Source organism: Sciurus vulgaris (genome assembly GCF_902686455.1).
Source record: "Sciurus vulgaris genome assembly, chromosome: 10".
NCBI classification, from domain to species: Eukaryota; Metazoa; Chordata; class Mammalia; order Rodentia; family Sciuridae; genus Sciurus; species Sciurus vulgaris.
Window position 1 is genome coordinate 118,515,581 of NC_136470.1, and position 18,850 is coordinate 118,534,430.

The window sequence follows — 18,850 nt, forward strand, 5'->3', positions numbered from 1 at the left end:
TGCTTACTGGTTTTGCAGTTAACCCCAGGTAGGCCTCTTTAACACTTCAAAGAAAAAATTTAAAATGATCTTGATAATCCAAAAAGGCAGTTTGTTAAGATACCAGAAAATTGTAATGGCATAATTTGCAAGGTCATTCATTCACTTGGACTGAAAACCTACTTCACAAATAGAAGATGGGATTAACTGGAATTCTCAAATTGAATATATGTGACTTATAGATACAGCTGATCAATTGGCACCTTATCAGCCAATGTAAACACATTTAATCAGTCAAATCGTTTAAAATAAAGTGTTGGTTAATCTGGGGTGCAGGAACAATCCTCCTGCTGAAATCATTATTAAGAGAACTGTTTGGTCTTGTTTTTACTGTTTTGTAGGCATGTGTGGTAGCTAGAGAGGATTCAGTAAAGAAATGACCTAAATTATTAAAGGAAAGGAGTAAGAATCCAGGTTCAAAAACCAATTAATTTTACTTAGCATAGGGTTTTGGGGTTAGTCAGATGAGGCCCAGAGATTTTAATAACACTACTTATTGCTAGGAAGCTTTTTATCTTGAAACATCTTCAGAGTTACACCCTCATACTTTGAATACCTCCTAAATTATCACTCAAAAGTGTGCAGGGTACTAGGGCTACAGTCATAAATTAAATAGTCAAGTCCCTGCCCTCACAGACCTTACATTTGAATGGAGAGAAACAACATATATATTAAATTTCAAATACTCTCATTTTCTAACCATCATCTTTTCCTCTTTCTGTCTTCCTTTAATATCTCCCCAGAAAGGTAATTACAAATATATCCAATCCATTAATTACAGCTTTTTCATTGGCCTAAATCCCACTGCTATCATTTCTTTCTATTTTACCCAGCTTAAACTCAAGAGTCAAACATAATACTACTCCCAGGCACATAGGCTTAATTCCCTTACAACCTTTCCTTTCTTTATAATTTTTTGGCAAGAGAAAAACCCTAAATGAAATCTAATAATCATCTCGCTAGAATAAAAGTACCACGAGAACAGAGATTTTGTTGTTTTTGAAACCCTAACACAGAGTAGGGCATTAATAAATATTGGAATGAATGAGTAAAGACTATGACAGGTGGTAAGAGACGCAATTTAAAAAGAATCATAAAGTAACAGACAAGTGTGACTGGGGATAGAGTACTATTTCAGTAGTGTCATCAGAAGAAGCTTCTATAAAATGATAAACACCTAAAAGAAATGAGTTCTGTTCTACCAACAACTGCCTCTCTTTCCCCACTGATTTTTAAAAATTGGATCTAATTATGGAAACATTTCTTGGGAATATGAAAATAATATTTTTCCTATTTCTAGCTCTTCAGTAATAACAGTGATCCAAGAACAGTTCCACTAAGATTAATTTTTTAAAGTAACTTCTTTATTTTAGATATAAATAAGAATATTCATTTTGTGTGTATCCATCTGAACTAAAGTTTCCCGTGATGCTTACCGAGTTAGGTCTGGCTCTGGGAGAGGAGTGGACAGCAGCTGGTTGAGATACATCCCCATCTGGAGACAGGACTGCCACTGACAGAAGATGTGAGCTGTGTCTAAATCCAGTCTCCGGCCCGGCCACGTCAGCTCCTTCACCCTTTGGAACTCTTCATACAACATCTTAGCACCACCTTCCTGCAGCTCTTCCTTACCTAGACAAAGAAAGAATCCAAGGCAGTATTTCCAAAAACAGTGCATCAGCCTGTATTCACATATAAAACTTCAGATTCCACAAAGAAGAAAATTAATTTAAAAACCTAATTGTTTTTCTCTTTTGGCTTCATAAATGCCTTGCTGTATAAATTGAAACATTTATACTGAAGTACCTTTTTAATGATACCCTAGCTTTATTCAACCCTAAATTATCTTTTCCTCGAAATAAGATCTCTTCTGTTGATCTGTTACCTGACTTTAAACATGTCTGCATGTGAACTCTCCAAAATCTGTCTGAAAAATACAAGTGACTATTAAACAACATTCTCTTTACTTTTCTCTTTCACTAACCTTCCTTTCACAGAAACCTCATGCTATAGTGCACTTGTTTTAAAGAAACAGCTGTGTGTCCAAAATCTGTTTTATGGAACAAAAACTATAAAAAGTATGACTCAGACTTTGACAAATAGCTTCTTTACATAGTACATGTTATGGGGCAAGAATGCTGCATGTGTTTACCTCAGTGTGTGTGTATTAGATTTGAGGTGCACAAAATAACAATTGGACCAACTTTAAAATAATAAAAAGGAGGCCCACCTTTTACCAATTAGCGAGCAGCAAAGCACTGAACCTGCCAGGTGCAGGGTCCACATTTCCTAAAAGAAAAGAAACAGACCCTTGACATGTCCCTTCTGTAGGACTTAGGTAAAAATGTAATAGCTTGTGCTCTGAGAATTTCCTGTACTCTATTAGAGGAACATCCCTCAACTTGTGTTCTTAAAGCAGTTTGTTAAGTTGGTTATTAAAACCCACAGTCCCTCTGATGGCTACTGTCACACTTGAGCCTCTTAATATTTGGGGTGTTTTTGAAGTTCATATTGTCTTACTTTTTTCATTTAACTTACTCTTTTAAAAAAGTAAACTATAGAGTAGTGGTAACCACTATGAAGTGTTGTAAATGAGTGCTAACATGATATCTTGTATTTACATGTAGTTATTAAGCACTTCAAATGTGGCTAATGTGATTGAGAAGTTGGATTTTTAACTTTAGGTGGCTGGTAGCTATTGTATTAGTACTGTTCTTAAGTATGACTTCATACTTGTTTAGATAACATTACAGCACTCAATAATATTTTAAAGGGAATGGCTGCATTAACATACTGTGGTGTTCCAATGCTTGAACATTTATTTTTACCAGATAAATGCAGATGAAATTGCCTCAGTGCATTTCTATAGTAGAAATAGAAGTTTTTTCCTATCTTTACATGTTAATTAAAACTCACAGTAGAGGGAAAAAGATTAGTATTAAAAAAAGAATCACAATCATGAATGTTTATTGCGGTTGCAGGTACTCAGAAGTTTGACTTTCGGTAATTTTAAATAAGCTTCCTGTGACGGTGTTGCTGTTTAATGATGGGGTGGGAAGCATGGAATCAAAATGAAACTGGCAAAACACAGTCACACTACCCAAGTTAAAGCATCAGGGATTGCCACAGAACAGACAGGATCAGGCAGTGTCAACACGTATATAACTGTATACTTGGGAATCAAGCCCCTGGCACTTGAGCCCAGGACATGGAAGTGTTCAGAAATATGAATGTGTTCATTCAAAATGAATGAATGACATTTTGGTGCCTCTCAGTTCTGATGTAATTTATAAGGGTAAATTGAATTTATGTGAATTCTTGAGTGTACACAGTTGGTAAGCAACATGCAAAAACATATTCCTGGAATTTCCAGGTACCTACCAGGGCTATTGATTATGGCATGCAAGGGCCCCATCAGCATCCCCAGCAGAAGAGCTTGTAGATGATGTAGCCTTGCCTTGGCCTCTGTGTGCTGCAACCAGTAGCAACTGACAGCAATAGGCAACTTCAGAGAAGTAGGGATTGGCTCCAGGATGGTCTGTTTCACCTTTAGGGTTTCTAATAGAAGCAACTGCCGCCTAACCAAGGAGACCTGAAAATACACACCAAACATTCTACAAATTACTTTAGGGAATGTCTTTTTTCTTCTTTTTAATAGCATGAAGAGATTTAATGTCAGCTGTGAAGCTTATTTCTGAGGGGAAAAGTCATCCACACCCAAAGCATTGAAAACACTGACGAGGTGGATGAATGGGTGTCTGGTCTCTCCCCCTAAAAAGCCTGTTGCTATTTGCATCTCTCTGGAGGCTGCTAAGCACATTCAGTGTGACATCACTTGGGAAGGTTGCTAGACATTCAGTCCTCAGACCTTGTCCCCTAATTTTGATTCAGTAATTCAGTGAACCCAGGAATTTGCACTTTAGCAGTCCTGGTACTCTGCTTTGAGAAACAGATTTATATTCAACTCTGCCCTTACTTGCTGGTGAGTATTTAGGTACCACTTTATGGTGCCATTCCTGATCACCTCTAGAAGACAAATGTTATATGTACTTACACAGCCTTCTATTTGTCTGGGTCCTGTCTCCTGTCCCTTGCCTGCTGAATGTTTTACTCTCTTTGCATTCTCCCATACTGCGATTGTCCAATGGTGGCCAAGGGAGACAGGAATATTTTAAGGACTGCCTGCACTCTCCTTAAAATAATACAACACACTCACTCTTTTTACAGTGTACTTCAAATAAAAGGTCAGAAGTTAACAGCCCTGACGACTTTGAGTCCTTGTAGAAATAATTTTACTTTGATCTCAAGTCTTCAAGAATCATAAAGGACCTTAGAAGGCACTCTCTTACAGTAGACATTAAGACTATTAAAAAGGTAACTTTCAGGGGAACCTTATAATCAAACTCTAATAATTGTATTCCTAGTGCCTGCATGCAGCCAGGAAAAAAATTTTTTCTTCTTTGTGGAAGGACAAGACAGTCTTGTACATTTCTCAGTACCTAACACTTTGTCAGTATTAAGTGTGGTTGACAGCTGAGAATGAAGTTGTTAACCTGAAATAAAATATAGCTGACAAAATGGCTTCATCTTCAATGCATGGGGCTTTTGAATGGTATGATGATTCTAAACACTGGTTTCAATAATGCGTTGTAAGAATTTTTAAATTAGAAGTATGTGAAGTGCTTTCAGTATAACAATGCCTACTGGAAGTAGCATTAAATAAAATAAAAATCCATCTCCTAAACTTTAAAAAAAAAGCAGCACATGAAACTACATTAATTCCGTCATATAATGCTTAAATTACTGAATTCTCAAGCCAAGTTACAACTTTTATGAACAAAGCAAAGAATGGGCTTTGACTTCAGAGGTGTTCTGCACTCCTCAACTTGGCTTTGGGCAAGTTCTGTTCTTTTCTGCAATCTGTGTGATCATATGTAAAATGGGCATTATAACAATATTATTATGGAACTCAACAGTCCTTGGTGCCTTCCAAAAGGCAGACTACTCTGCTCACAGCCCTTTAAAGCGCCTTAGATTTTATTGCCTGTAACAATTCCTTTCCCTTTCCCTTGGGGAGTGAAAGCACAGGCCTAGAAAAGCTGCCGCCACAGAAAGGCAGAAGTATCCAGAAAGAAGCTGATTTTGGTGCCACCTCAGACACCAAGAATGATCCACTTCCATGTCTCCTTATGGTTTACACCCTCCCGTTGGTTAACTTGAGAGGTGTTCTGTCCATGGTGAACAACTAAAATCGTAACCCATGTGGTTTCTGTGGGAATTAAATGAAACATTGTGTAGTTTCTATCACAAAAACTGGAGCAAAGCAGATGAAGTATTTTTACCATAGCATGTTACAAACAGTAATCATACTTGTACCTGTGTTTGTGTTTGGAATTACATTTGCACCTGGTACCATTTGGAATTATAGGCCAATCGGAGCCAAAGGCATCAAGGTAAATACAAAATTAATTTATGCTACAGGAAAGCCAGATGACACCAGAGCAGAGAATGAATTAAAATTTCACCCTTCTGTGAGTACAGGTAAGTGATGAGAACACTTGTCAAGGAATATCCATGCTCCACTGCATTGATTGAGTTGGCTTTCCATGTGGGTGTCCTGATGTGTTTCACACCACACGCACAACACAAGAAGTTCTGCAGAGATTATAGATCTAAATGTGAAAGGCAAAAAACATTTTCATGACCTTGGAGTAGGCAATAATTTCTCAAATAGCTCATAAATAATAAAAAATTTAAATGACTACACTAAAGCCTATTCATTAACACAAAGAGTGAAAAGAGAGAACAGGTGAGGCTATTCACAAATAGCCCTATCTGACAAAGGACTGGCATGTGAAACCACAGCAAAACAGGCAAAGTGTTTCAACAAAAACTTCATACAACAGAATATTCAGATGGGTAATGAACCCATGAAAAGGTAGTGAAGTAAGTCATCAGAAATACAAGTGACCCTCCTAAATGGCTAAAATGATAATACTATACAACCACCAGAATAGCTAAATAAAATGTGAAAGCCAAGAAAACACATTGGCAAGGGTATAAAGAAGAGGTACTCTCATGATGCTGGTGGGAATATTAGTTGGTACAACCTTTTGGAGTGGCATGTAGTAATACTTCTTAGACGCTGAACTTAACATGTATGGGGGTATGACCCAGAAGGTTCACTAGTAGTTATATATGCAACAGAAATATGTTCATATGCTCATTAAATGATGTGTACTGGAATGTTCATGGCACTATTTGAAACAGCCCAAACTGGAAACTGCCTCAATGCCCATCACCTTTAAAGCAGAAAAGTCAATTGTGGTATGTTCCTACAATGCAATGTTTACAGCAATGAGAAATGAATGACCTATAGCTTTTCACAGAGATATGAATCTCACAAATATGTTAAGTAAAGGATCAAACAATGCCTCTATATAAAGTTATACAAGTACAACTGCATTGTTTAAAGGTCAGAAGAATGAGTACAGAGGGTGGGAGACGGGGGTGAGTGGAACCAGACACCATGGAAAGTTTCTGGGGTGGTGATAGTCATTATTCATCTGGTTTTCTTTTGCATGGATGTATCAAATTTGTGATAATACAGCCGTACAATTATCTGCACTTTGCTATACACATATACCTAGGGAAGGAATAATTACAAAGGGGCAAGAGAAACTTAGAGCTAAGTCATGGGGACATAAATTAATTGTAGGATGGTTTCACATATATGAGCATGTCAAGCCTCATCTAAGTGTACACTTTAAATACGCGCACTTCATGGTATGTCTATTTTTCAGTAAAGTCATAAAGGTTAAAAAATACAAAACTTCAATGGTATTTTATTTGAGTAGAAATAGAAATGGAATATCATTCTTTAGAATACTTTTGTGTTAGCTTTATGATGCTGTGACCAAAATACCCAATGAGAGCAATTTAAAGGAAGAAAAGTTTATTTTGGTGCTCATGGTTCGAGATATATAGTCCATGGTCAGCCAAGTCCATTGCTGAGTCCAAGGCGAGACAGAACATCATGGCAGGAGGGTGTGGCAGAGGAGCACTGCTCCATTCAAGGTGGCCAGGAAGCAAAGAGAAGAGGGGGCCAGAAGGAAGTGGAACCCTTCCAGGACATGACCCCAGTAACCCCTCTCCTTCAGCCATGCTCCCTGGGCCCACAGTTACCACCCAGCATAGTAGTCCATTCAAAGTAGGATGTACCGACTAGGGTACAGTAGCTCTCAGTCTAGTCATGTTCACTCTCAAACATTCCTGTATCAACACAGGAGCTTTTGAGGGTCACCTCATATCCAAACCATAACAATTGCTAATTTGAATTTTATTGATATGGGTAGAGTTTTAATTCTTTGTTTGAGAATCTGACTTATGCTCAGTTTTCTAGTTCTGTAACAACAGAAATGTTACAGATTGTCAACTTTATTACTAAGCATGATAAAAATGACTTAAAAAACTGCATCCAGCTCTGAACCATGAATGAACTATATACACCTAATGTGGACACCATATCTTGGGGCTTCTCTGAGTATAGTAATTTATAATTAGCAAGGCTCTTGCAGGGGCTCAGAAGCTTTGCCTACGGAATTATCATGAGAAAGATTAGGTCCTGTGGAGAAGGTGGCTTTTGAGCCAGCAACTCTCTTTCTTTAAGACATAATTCACAAGTCATAAAATTTACCCTTTAAAAGTGTTCAATTTAGCAGTTTTAGTATATTTACAAGGATCTACAACCATTGCCAATTCCAGATGATTTTCACCACTCCCAAAAGAAACCCTGTTCCTATTAGCAGTCCCTAGTGTTAAGGAGGCCCTTACACCCATTTAATGTGAATCCTTTTTCCTCATTCTGAAGATGTCACCACTGGGAGGCTAAAGAGACTAGTTTCTAACCAGTGGTATAGGCCAGGAACTGGGTCAATGGATATGTACTATGGGAGGCTTATCTGCATTTAATTTGTAAGTTTAATTGCAAACATAAGCATTTCATTTTATAATTTTTAGTATATTTACATAATTATTGTAAATTCATAATATAAAAATTCATAAGAACATTTCACCCTTGAAATGGATTGGTTTGAGTGTTACCTAGGTTAAGCAATGCCAAGTGAGGCTGAGAATCATGAGCATCAAATCAAACCAAAGCAAGTCACCATGATGCTATAAACCTGAAGCCAAAAAAAAAAAAAAAAAAAAAAAAGGTCCTCATCAATAAAAACTTTAGACCTAACCACCAGTACTAATCGAAATCTGATGTAGTCTGAGATATATCAATCTCAAGTGCCTATATGCACAGATTTTTTTGTTATTTTTTTAAAGCCATATAACCCCATTCTGTTGATAGCTGCACAGTGGAAATGATAGATTTAGAGTTAAAAGTGTTAGCTTAGAGTCTTAGCACTGACCCACTGGCTAAGATATTACCTAATTCACTGGAGTTCTACTTATCTATGAAATGAAGGCAAGACAGCAACTAACCTCAGTTTATCATGTTAAGAGAAATAATATATATGAAAGCACCTTATAATCTGTAAAGTGATTAATTAAAATTTCATTAATATTATAAATATTTACCTTGGTCAATTTGCTCAAATCAGAATATTTGGGCAGTTCTACTGCATCAACAGTTGATGTTTTGATATTTTTATTAATCCTTTCCACTTCACTGAAAGCTAGAGGCTGAGGAGGCAAGGCATTCCAGGACATGTTTTCTGTATGTGAGAAAGAATTCAAAAGAAGCCCATAGATAACTTGCCGGATGGGCTGAGATATTCTGTGAGCATTTGGTCGCTGCATGTTTTCTACTTGTGTTTGAAGAATGGTCCGTCTTAGCACCAGAGCATCGCTGACAAAAGGAGATAGCTGGCCTCTGGCTAAAGCCACTAGTACCCATTCTGGTAAACCCAGATTCAAGGCATCGGGACAAACATAAGTACCATTTTGAAAGAAGTCCTGCAGCTTCACCTGGGACTGCTGGTATTCCTCCATGGAACAGCAGAGAAGTTCCTTAACATTTTCTCCATCCTTTTTTGGAAGGTATTTCAGAACATTATCTAGTGCCTCAGTAGGGTCAGCAAAATGAGACAACCAGTTCAGAAGTCCCAGAACTCGGTGGTGTCTCCTTCCCTTAGAACTAGTAGCTCTAAGAGGAAGGCGTACTTTACTTAAGAATGTCTCTATGATGGGCAGATTAATATGGTCATTCCCACACAGCACTGCGAAGAGAGGTAGTAGAGCTTTGTTCATATTGCTGAAGTGATGGCAGAGTGCATCAAGGGAAAAGCATTTGGCAGGAATATAGTAGTCCTGTGTGCCTTTAATAGTGTTCATATTTCTCCACTGGAAGCTATTCAGTGGACAAAATCCTGTCTTCAGGTCAAAAATGCAAAAGTCACTATCTGATGATAACACAGGGCAATTCCAATGATTGGCAAGTGTCATAATGTCCCGATCTGCTTCCGAAAAGCACTGGACAAAATGTACCTGCAGCTTGATCAAAACCTGTAGGAACACTTCACGGATGAGTAAGGGACATACACACCCACCCCCACCAATAGATAGGGAATGGGCCACCTGGATCTTCTCTCTAGCTCGATCCTTTAAAGTTGTAAGCTTTTTATCTGAAATGTCACATCCTCCATCTAATACAACATATGGACATATATTACAAGCAAACAGTGATTCAAAGAAGTTTTGTACAACATCTGCAAAAGAATCATAGTCCCCTCCATACCGAAGCTCCAAATTGGAATTGAAGCAAAGTCGGTGGAAAAGAGCATAGCCATCAATGATAATCTTTGTGTCCCGCAACTTCAAATCAGTAAAGAACTCATTACTGTGATCTTCCACGAAACTCATCAGTCCTCGGATCCCCATGATGACAGTCTGAAGAACTGCCTGTTTAAAACAATGGAACACATTTTCAATTGATGCTGGTTATGGGGCACCAAGTCATGGCTCCCAGGACCATTAAATCAATAAATAGCAAATGTTATAAAGTATTCTTAGATAGGACATGTTGGTTGTCACCACCTCTGAGTTCTTACCTAGTTTCTCAGGCAATATTAGCTCAATACTTTTTTTTATTCTCTTTTGCTTTTCCTGTGTGATATAAGGCACAAACTCAAAGGTTTTATGGGTTTTGATTTTTGGATACAGAGGCTGCTGATGATTCTAAAGGAAAATCAGCTAAAATCTGTTATGGACACATCAGAATATAAGTTCTGTGGACTTTTGACACTGTGGTAACAGTTATCATTTTACCTTTGTGAGGCAAAGTAAAAAGTGCTAAGCTACAAAAATGATATCCTTTTCAATTTCATAAAAATAGAAAGCACTAGGTTTCAGTAAACTGAAGTGTGCAGAACCCATGATAGGCATCGAGTTTTTCCTTTTTATTGATAATCAATGTCTCAGAATGTCTTTCAGGTCTTGGGCTTGTGGGCCCTTCTTAATTGGTAAGGAAACTACTGCTTCCTGTCTCTAGGAATCCATCTACCAGTTCATTCCAAACAGGAATTCTTTTCATCTTATCTTGCATATGTATGAAGCAATTTCTCTTCCCACTTGGGTAACAACGCATAGGATTAGTATTACTGGTTGTTTTCCCTTGGCTTCAGGGTTCAATATAGCTTAACGTGGTATTATTACCAATCCTGCCTTTATTTAAAACCCTGACATTTTGCCCACAATGCATTTTGTTTTTAAGAGACACTGCATTAAAGTTTATCACCTTGATGACTAAATTCTTTGGCATCCACTTATAATTCGCTTGACTCAATTCAGCCTAGTTCCAGCCTTGTTCATTTCCCAGCACCTCGTCCTATATGGTACTAATTTCTTTACAAGTCGGTCGTGTAAAGCATCTGCGAATACAGATCGTGTTGACTCGCTCGAAGCCCATTAGAGGGCCTTGCACCGAGGAGTTGTTCAACAAATGCGAACTGAGTAGCGAAAGGGGCGCAAAAGGTCTAATTCCTCAAATACAGGCCTTGCTACGACGCGCCACCCCGACCCTCACAACCCGCCACGACCAGCAGCGGCGCCCACCTGCTCAGTCCTCGCAGAGGACTAGCTCCTCCATCAGAAGCCCGCAGGAGCCCAGGGCGCTGGGAGACCCTGCACGTGAGAGTTTAACCCCGGAAGTTGCCGGTATAGCGTCACTGGGAGGTCGAGTTCGGTGAAGGCCAGGGGGAGAGACTGTAAGGTTCGGGAGGCGGAGGTGCCTCTCAGACCCAGAGACCCGCAATCGTTAAAGAAGGTTCGGACGTACGTTCCGAAATGGCTGCTGTCCAGCTGGGAAGCTTGGCCCGCGGGTCCTCGTTTTTCCCTCGACCTATTTGGGTCCGCGGACACTTCCGCTTGGGTGAACGCCTCGCCCCGACTTCCCAGCATGCCCCGCGCCATCTCCCTGGCGACAGCACCAAACAAGTGTGGCCGCGGTAGTCTGGAGCGCGGCGGATGACTCGGTCCCTAAATTGATCCTCGCTGAGTTACAGGGGGGACTTGGGCATGCCACGGGTGCCGCCGTTCCCCCGCCCGCGCCGGCAAAGGTAATGCGAACGGCGCTCCTCGCGGCGTGCCCTGTTCCCCGTCTCGGGGAAGGTCTGGTTTCGAGCTGCCCGGGCAGGGTTCCCTTCTCTAGGCCTCCCTCCTGGCGCCTTCTTATTCCCCCGACTCGTCACCGCCCGGATCGCTTCTAGTCTGGGGAAAATTAGGAGTGTCTGATGCCCCTCCACATACCTGAACCCACTTTGCGAAAATGTACATTTCTTTTTTTAAGTTGAAGACGCAAGGAAATGTTTGGTTTACCTTAAAGTTGAAGTTTACCTCTAAGGGCAGTTAGACCTCTACTTTAGCAGAACCTGGTGCCAAATCAGCTTCCTCGTCGTATTACCACGACACAAGTTTATTCCTTTGTTTCAGCAAGTGGTAAACACTCACCTTTCCTTTGTTCTTGCTCCAGGGAGGTTCGTTTCACTTCCCATGGATAACTTGCATAAGATGATAATCCGCCCCCTTTCTGTAGGTTCTTATTCATCCCTCTTTTTTCCCCTTGGCTGCGGTTGGTCTGTTGGACACGATTTTGCCCTCATAACGTTTTCCGCACATCTAGTGTATGTCAGGTGTTGAGCCAGGTCCTAGGGATACAAAGGGGGTTTGTTTCTTGCGCTCAAGTGTATCCAGGGGTTAGGGGTGTTGATGAGAGAACAGGTAGATGAAGTGAACAGGAGAATCTAGACGCTGGCACACCCTTGGGCAGACTTATGGTTACATACAGAGGAGACCAGTGGAAGGGATGGCCTACAGGTGGGCTGGGATGACCCCGGGTGGCAGGGCTGAGTGTGAGGTTGGGATGCTGGGACCCTAAACCCGGCCCGCACCCCCAGCATTCTGCAGCCGGAGTCACATTGCCTTGTCTTGGAGTTTGCAGCTTCTGCCTTTTTTCTTTCCTCTGAAGTCATTAAAGCTAACCAATATGGAATCATTCAGTAGGTCAATCAAGGTGTAGATATCACTGTTTAAATTCTTCTTTATAAATAGGAGCTCAGGAACTGAACTTCCCGTAACTATTTTGTCCTTTGCTAAATGGGGACCCTAATCTCTCTAAAATAAAAATTACTGAGGGATCTAAAGGCCTATTTTCAGTCAAAAAGGCTGTGAGTCCATACGTTATCCTGAACAACTCAATTTGTCCCAGAAAGCGCTTTTATGCCAGTGAAGAAAACAAAAGGTACAGTTAGACATTTGGAGGCCTGTTCCTAGTTTTCTCAGCAGTAAATTTCGCTAATATTTCTTTGATGGGGGGAGCATTTTATTAATCTCACTGTCATGGGTTGAAACAATTGATTAGTACATTTTTAAAATAAATAAAATGTATTAAATGGGCATTTTACTTGTTTATTTTCCCCCTTAAGAATATATGTAATCATTTTGTGGTTGATTGTTTTTGAGGTTAACTGACACTACTACCACATAAAGACAACAGGTCTTCATTATAAACAATAATTTTTTGACTTACTACTTTGGAATTATGGAATGTGAAAATCTAAGCCCAAGGCATAGTCTTCAATTTAATATCATTTTCATATTGATTTAAAACAAAAACATACTTTTTGTAATTACTAGCAAAGCGGTTAACATTTTGATGAAGTAAAAATGATTTTACTATGTACCTACTCATGAAATAGTCTTATTTCTCATAACTCTGCCATACATTCCATAGCTCCTTGAGGAATTACAGGCTTATCTATAGCACATTTACATTCAGCTAATGTTAAAATACGATTTAGTTTTGAAATGCCTTTGTATTACTTCTAATCCAGAGAGATTACTCTCTACCCTGTGGGTATAATAGAAACAGGATCGGAATTTGCTTAGCATGGGAAGAAATTCATTCTGAATCCTTATCCTTCCTCTAATTTATTATAATAAATGGAGACTGTGATTTAAAATTAATAGGAAAAAATCTAAAGGAAACCAGTATTATGCTATCTGGTTTAATCCTAACTCACTCTCTGTAAACAATAATAGACATAAAGTACAAAGAGAACATTGCAAAATGTTGATATAAGTGTGGACACTTAAGGAAATGACAACTGTGTATGTGTTCTTTGCATTTTGTTTTTTGGGTATTTTTGGTGGTGCCAGAGATCTGACCCAGGGATACTCTATTACTGAGTTGGATCTCCAGCCTTATTATTTATTTATTGGTGAGATTTGAACCCAAAGGCACTTTACCACTAAGCCACATCCCCAGATCCCTTTATTTTTTAATTTGAGGTAGGGTCTCACTAAGGCTGGCATCAAATCTGCAATCCTTCTGCCTCAGCCTCTGGGGTCACTGGGATCACAGATGTATGGGTGGTTCCCAGGCCCTTTTTCATGGTTTTCTTTTTTTTTTTTTTTTCTCTCCCCTGCTTTTGAGGATTGAGTGAGTTACTACACTGAGCTACAACCCCAGCACCTTTTGTTTTTATTATTTTTTAAAAATTTTTATATGACTGCTTCACAAATTTGTGTGTCATCCTTGCTCAGGGGCCATGCTAATCTTCTCTGTATCGTTCCAGTTTTTGTATATGTACTGCTACTGAAGTGAGCATCCTTTTAATTTTTTTATTTTATTACGGGTCATGCTAAGTTGCATAGGGTCTTTCCAAATTGCCTGGACTGGCCTTTAACTTGAAGTCCTGCCTCAGTCTTCTGAGTAGCTGGGATTACAGGTATAGGCCATCAGACCAGCTGGATGGTCTTTTTGTTTCTTTTTAGTTTTGACAAATTTGTATGTGCAAAGACAGACTCTCTGGCTGTAAAGATTGCCTTGTCTTGAAGTTTGCAGCTTCTGCCTTTTTTCTTTCCTCTGAAGTCATTAAAGCTAACCAATATAGAATCATTCACTCTGTCAATCAAGGTGTAGGTATCACTGTTTTAAAACTTTGTTAGGAGTTTTTTAGCATCTTTTAGACCTGATCTGTGGATTTTTTTTTCACATTTCAGGCATTGATCAACATTTCCTGGATGAATTGGACCATCTATTAGGAGACTTGATTGTTAAGTTATTATAAATGAATGGGTCAGTACTATCTTGTTTGGAGTGATGTTGAAATTCCAAGAGGTGGCTAAGCGTGTGAGTGCAGCAACAGCTGTTTCCACTTATCCAGAGACCTTGATTGCAAGAAGATATGTGCTTCAGCAGAAACTTGGCAGTGGAAGTTTTGGAACTGTCTATCTGGTTTCAGATAGGAAAGCCAAACGAGGAGAGGAATTGTAAGTAAAAATACTTCAAACTGATCTTGAGTTGGCTGCCCTGTATGTGCAGCTCCTAGCTGTTTAAGAATATGGGATAACTGTCAGCCTCTTCTTTGATTTAAAGCAAGAAGCTGGAAAAGATATTCCTTCATTTATCTCTACAGATAATATTTTGTTTTTCTACTTTTGTGGTCTTGGGGATTGAACCCAGGACCTCATGCATGCCAGGCAAATGCTCTACCAGTCAGTTATACCCCAACCTCAGATAAGGTTCTTAAAGGCATTTCAGTTGTGAATAAAGTATCCAAATGACCTAAAGAAGGGAAATGAAGTAGCTTATATGATAATTTTTTTAGTATACCACAGTCTCAATGGCAGTATTGCTTCCACTTAACTTGATTGGAACTTCTTCAATAAGAAAAGAAGTATTGTTTATGACTGTACTTTTAGAAGTGTTATGAAATATAAATAAATGGTAATTCACATTCGAAGTGAATAGGATGTACTGAAGGAAACATACTAATTTTTTTTATGAAAGAAATTTTCAAAATCTGTACTCAGAAAGCCCTCAAACTAAATATTTAAACCAAATGGAGACTTCTATTTAAAATTAGCTTATGTAGATGACTCCCTTGTAAACTGCGTTTCTTCGATTTTGATTGAGCCCCATAAACTCTCAGAGAAAAAATGTAATAACGTTTTTTGGATAGAACATTTCTTATGGATAAGGGTACACGTTAAATTTTAGCTTAAAGTTTTTAAAAAAATTTGGCAGTGAAAGTTAGTTGGAACTGAAGTTAGGGTAAGAAACTTGTACATCAGAAACATAGGCAGAGAAAGCAGAAGGAGGAAAGATCCCAGAATCAGCCCTTAGCCCTAGACAACCAGATTTCCATCCCATAGTCTGATCTTTTATTCAGAAAGTTTTAGCTACTCTGGGTTATAACAGCTTTGTCTCACTGGATATTTAAGTGCAGATTTAAAGTTAGTGTGATAAATACTTTTCTACTTCTTCATGTGTCATAGAAGTTACAAAAATGTTGCTGATACTACTACTTTATTTTAAAGATCAACCTTTAAAGTAGTCTGTGTAGAATCTTTAAAAGTTGTTATTTTCAGTAGTTTTCAATAAATTTCTATATGAATAATGGTGAAAGAGCCAGCATTTTACTGGTATTTTTAGAACAAATGCATTATGACTCCTGTCTGAAAGGATTTGTTCCTCTTCAATCCTAGAGGTGCTCTTTTAGCTGCACAGAGTAGGATGATAAATTTTTGGCAGTTATTAGGGAGGCTTCAGCATTGAATGCAAGACAATTTTGACCCAGGATTTGTAAAAACCATTTTGGACCATGTCCGATTTGAGTTCTTTCAACTAATGAGGGAATATAAGCAATTCGAAGAGAATTCACCGGAGGGCTAAAACGTTGATTAAAAGGAGCTAAAATAAAATGTATGAAAACCAAACTTGAAAGCTCCAGACTTGAGATGGTTGACTGTAGAGTGTGTGGGTGGATGTGGGTTTGTAGGGGCAAAGAAAGCAAGCAAAGGTGGGGGGTTCTGGGGCTGGTTGACTGGTAATGATTTGTAAGTGACCTTTCTTGTACCGGAAATAATTTTAAAACATGACTTGAGCTGAAGATGGCAGACAAATCCCAGTGTTGTGAAACGAATCCAATGGTGATAATAATGGTCAAATAATTGGCACTAGAAGATCTAGTCTAGAATAGTTGGAAAAGGAATCATTTATAATCAGAATCTCTAAAACAAATTACATACTGGTCACATTCAGCCTTCAGGTGTGTTTTGTTTGACCTGCATGATTTCTTTTCAATCCTAAATTAGTTGCTAGTATTTTCAAATGAGCAGCTCTCAAAAAATGGAGCATTTCCTCTCTTCCAGAAACAACAACAACAACAACAACAAAAACCCACAAAGATTTGGTAACATTTGCTAAAATTTGTGACTATGTAGCCACAGTGGACTGGACCTGGGTAGCCATTACTCCTTTTAGACAAATTCTTTGTTCTCCAATAAGCCACATTCCTGTTCCTCTTCATGTCCCTTAGGCCCACCTGCATCTTAGCTTTCCACTGTCTGCTGACCTTTATAGACATTTGCTTTTGGAAATTTGCTAAAATTGGGAAGAGAATGGGTATGACTGCTCATGGATTCCGAGAATGCTAAAAGAGAGCACTACAGTGTCGTCATTAAGACCATGGCTCAGGGCCTGGGGTTGTGGCTCAGTGTCGGAGGGCTTGCTTGGCATGTGTGAGGCATGGGTTCCATTCTCAGCACCACATATAAATAAGTGAATAAAAAAATAAATAAATGAATCTAAAAAATTTTTTAAAAAAAAGACCATAACTCAGAAGATAAACAAGCCAAGGAGTAAAGCAGGCCTGTTCTTAACTGTGAGGTTAATATTATGCTGTTTCCTAATCTGAACTTTGTTCTTTTCATCTGTAACATGTAACATGTAAGATCTCATAAAATTACATTAAAGATCAAATAAAATATCTACCTACTTATTATGTAAGATGGAGATATCACATGACCTTACAGAAAATTATCACTCAATAACAGCTGAGATTCACCTTAATTATAAATAATCCAAGTCAATGAAATAATTAAAGAAATTCTAATAAAACTTTATCTAATCACTAACCAGTGACTGCATTTACTACTAAATGGAAGTTTTTCTTTTGTCTTCTGTTTTGAGAAAAAAATCTCCTGAAGTAATTTGATATTAGTCATGTGATTTTAAAAACTTCTTCAAGGATTTTTCTTGACATTTTAATAATTATGTTGTCATCTACTGTTTTACATTTCCATAACTGACAAAAGAAATTTGTATTCAGAATGTTAATTTTTTTTAAACTGAGGATTGAACCCAGGGGTGTTTAGTATAGAACCCGGAAACTAAACTCCAAATACTTTTTTTTTTTAATCTTTTTTTTAATTTTATTGTAAACAAATGGGATACATGTTGTTTCTCTGTTTGTACATGGCGTAAAGGCATACCCTTTGTGTAATCATAAATCTACATAGAGTAATGTTGTTTGATTCATTCTGTTATTTTTTCCCTTTCCCCCACCCCTCCCACCCTCCAAATACTTTTTATTGATGACAATTGTACCTTCATTTTATGAGCAAAGCACATTATTAGCACCATTCATTGTCCAAGTGATTTGGTTAGGAGGAGTTTTAAATTTTGCTTTACATACTAGACCACAAACAGAGTAAGTCAATGTTAGAGGTGGGAAAAAGATGAATGCTTGCTAAAAAGACTTCTATGGTGTTATGAATGCTTTTTTCTTAATAGAGCAGAGTAAATCTGACTTCCTTCCGTGGAGACATGCTCCTAAACTTTTGAGCTGATAAGGAAGGTGTAACATTCCTTTTCATGTAATATTATCAATTGGTATCAAAGTTAAAGGAGTGACTTGAGTAGACCGTGGTCTGAGTTTGGGTGTAGGACACTTGTATGTAGATCCTATGAAATGTATGTTCACATAATACAAACTTCTAGATTTAATCAAAGACTTTAACACAGTGGAGTAGTTGTATGTATGTGCATGGTGCTTTTTCCATCAGAGTATTGCAGTTTCTCATTATGCCACTTGGGGGCACCACTCTATCATTGATATTTTGTGTATAGTGTGATCTTTAATTACATTCCTATAAATTTTTATTGACTTCCAGATTAGCTATGGGATAAAAGTAAAAGCTACAGGCATTACACTTGATTAGTGCATGTTTGGAGAGAGATTTCTTTTGGCATAAATATCTGACTTCCTTTTTTCTCTCAGTAGAATAAACTGTTAAATTGAGTAGTGAATGAAATAGAGGTTTTTCCTTTATTGTATTATACATTTTGAAACTTAAAAAACAGCTTTTGGGATTTTTAAATATACATATAGCTACTCTAGTCTAATTAATGTAATTATATTGTATTCCTAAAAAGATTTTTCTAGTTCTAGTTCACAATTTCATCTTACATTTTTGTTGAGATGTCAAAGTATTTTTTTAGCAAACCCATAAGATT

At 38.2% G+C, this 18,850-nt stretch overlaps 3 protein-coding genes across 15 annotated transcripts in view; 2 read left to right on the forward strand and 1 right to left on the reverse strand.

Moving 5' to 3' along the window:
• The window catches only part of ATP2C1 (ATPase secretory pathway Ca2+ transporting 1), a 141,090-nt gene extending 139,085 nt beyond the window's left edge, over positions 1–2,005 (forward strand). For both annotated transcript variants that reach the window (XM_079101280.1, XM_079101281.1), the window contains one exon: positions 1,484–2,005. In XM_079101280.1, the coding sequence (XP_078957406.1) occupies positions 1,484–1,579 (96 nt within the window). In that variant the 3' untranslated portion in view covers positions 1,580–2,005. The remainder of the gene's footprint in view (positions 1–1,483) is intronic.
• On the reverse strand, positions 1,562–11,391 carry ASTE1 (asteroid homolog 1). 3 transcript variants are annotated; one of them, XM_079101314.1, is made up of 5 exons: positions 11,104–11,389; positions 8,629–9,951; positions 3,421–3,631; positions 2,270–2,328; positions 1,562–1,671 (listed from the first exon to the last, which is right to left on the reverse strand). In XM_079101314.1, the coding sequence occupies exons 2-4, from the start codon at positions 9,928–9,930 to the stop codon at positions 2,273–2,275; spliced, it is 1,569 nt and encodes a 522-aa protein (XP_078957440.1). In that variant the 5' UTR covers positions 9,931–9,951; positions 11,104–11,389; the 3' UTR covers positions 1,562–1,671; positions 2,270–2,272. The 3 variants fall into 3 exon arrangements, with proteins under 3 accessions (XP_078957440.1, XP_078957442.1, XP_078957441.1); XM_079101316.1 differs by lacking the exons at positions 1,562–1,671; positions 2,270–2,328 and having other exon boundaries at positions 3,476–3,653; positions 11,104–11,391; XM_079101315.1 differs by lacking the exons at positions 1,562–1,671; positions 2,270–2,328; positions 3,421–3,631 and adding an exon at positions 6,978–8,222 and having other exon boundaries at positions 11,104–11,391.
• Positions 11,392–11,454: 63 nt separating this feature from the next.
• NEK11 (NIMA related kinase 11) overlaps positions 11,455–18,850 on the forward strand; it is a 349,893-nt gene continuing 342,497 nt past the window's right edge. For 5 of the 10 annotated variants that reach the window (XM_079101291.1, XM_079101290.1, XM_079101284.1 and 2 more), the window contains exons 1-2: positions 11,456–11,606; positions 14,551–14,820. In XM_079101291.1, the coding sequence (XP_078957417.1) occupies positions 14,651–14,820 (170 nt within the window). In that variant the 5' untranslated portion in view covers positions 11,456–11,606; positions 14,551–14,650. Of the gene's footprint in view, positions 11,607–13,994; positions 14,277–14,550; positions 14,821–18,850 lie in introns of those variants that run through there. The other 5 variants (XM_079101293.1, XM_079101289.1, XM_079101286.1 and 2 more) reach the window with 4 other exon arrangements.

Bases quoted from the DNA above. Each gene is read 5' to 3' on its own strand.
- ASTE1 (XM_079101314.1), bottom strand. From the start codon at position 9,930: ATGGGGATCCGAGGACTGATGAGTTTCGTGGAAGATCACAGTAATGAG. The intron at 3,632-8,628 runs GTAAATATTTAT...GTGTATTTTCAG, and splicing joins ATTTGAGCAAATTGACCAAG to GTCTCCTTGGTTAGGCGGCA. The intron at 2,329-3,420 runs GTAGGTACCTGG...CTTTTCTTTTAG, and splicing joins TGCCATAATCAATAGCCCTG to GAAATGTGGACCCTGCACCT.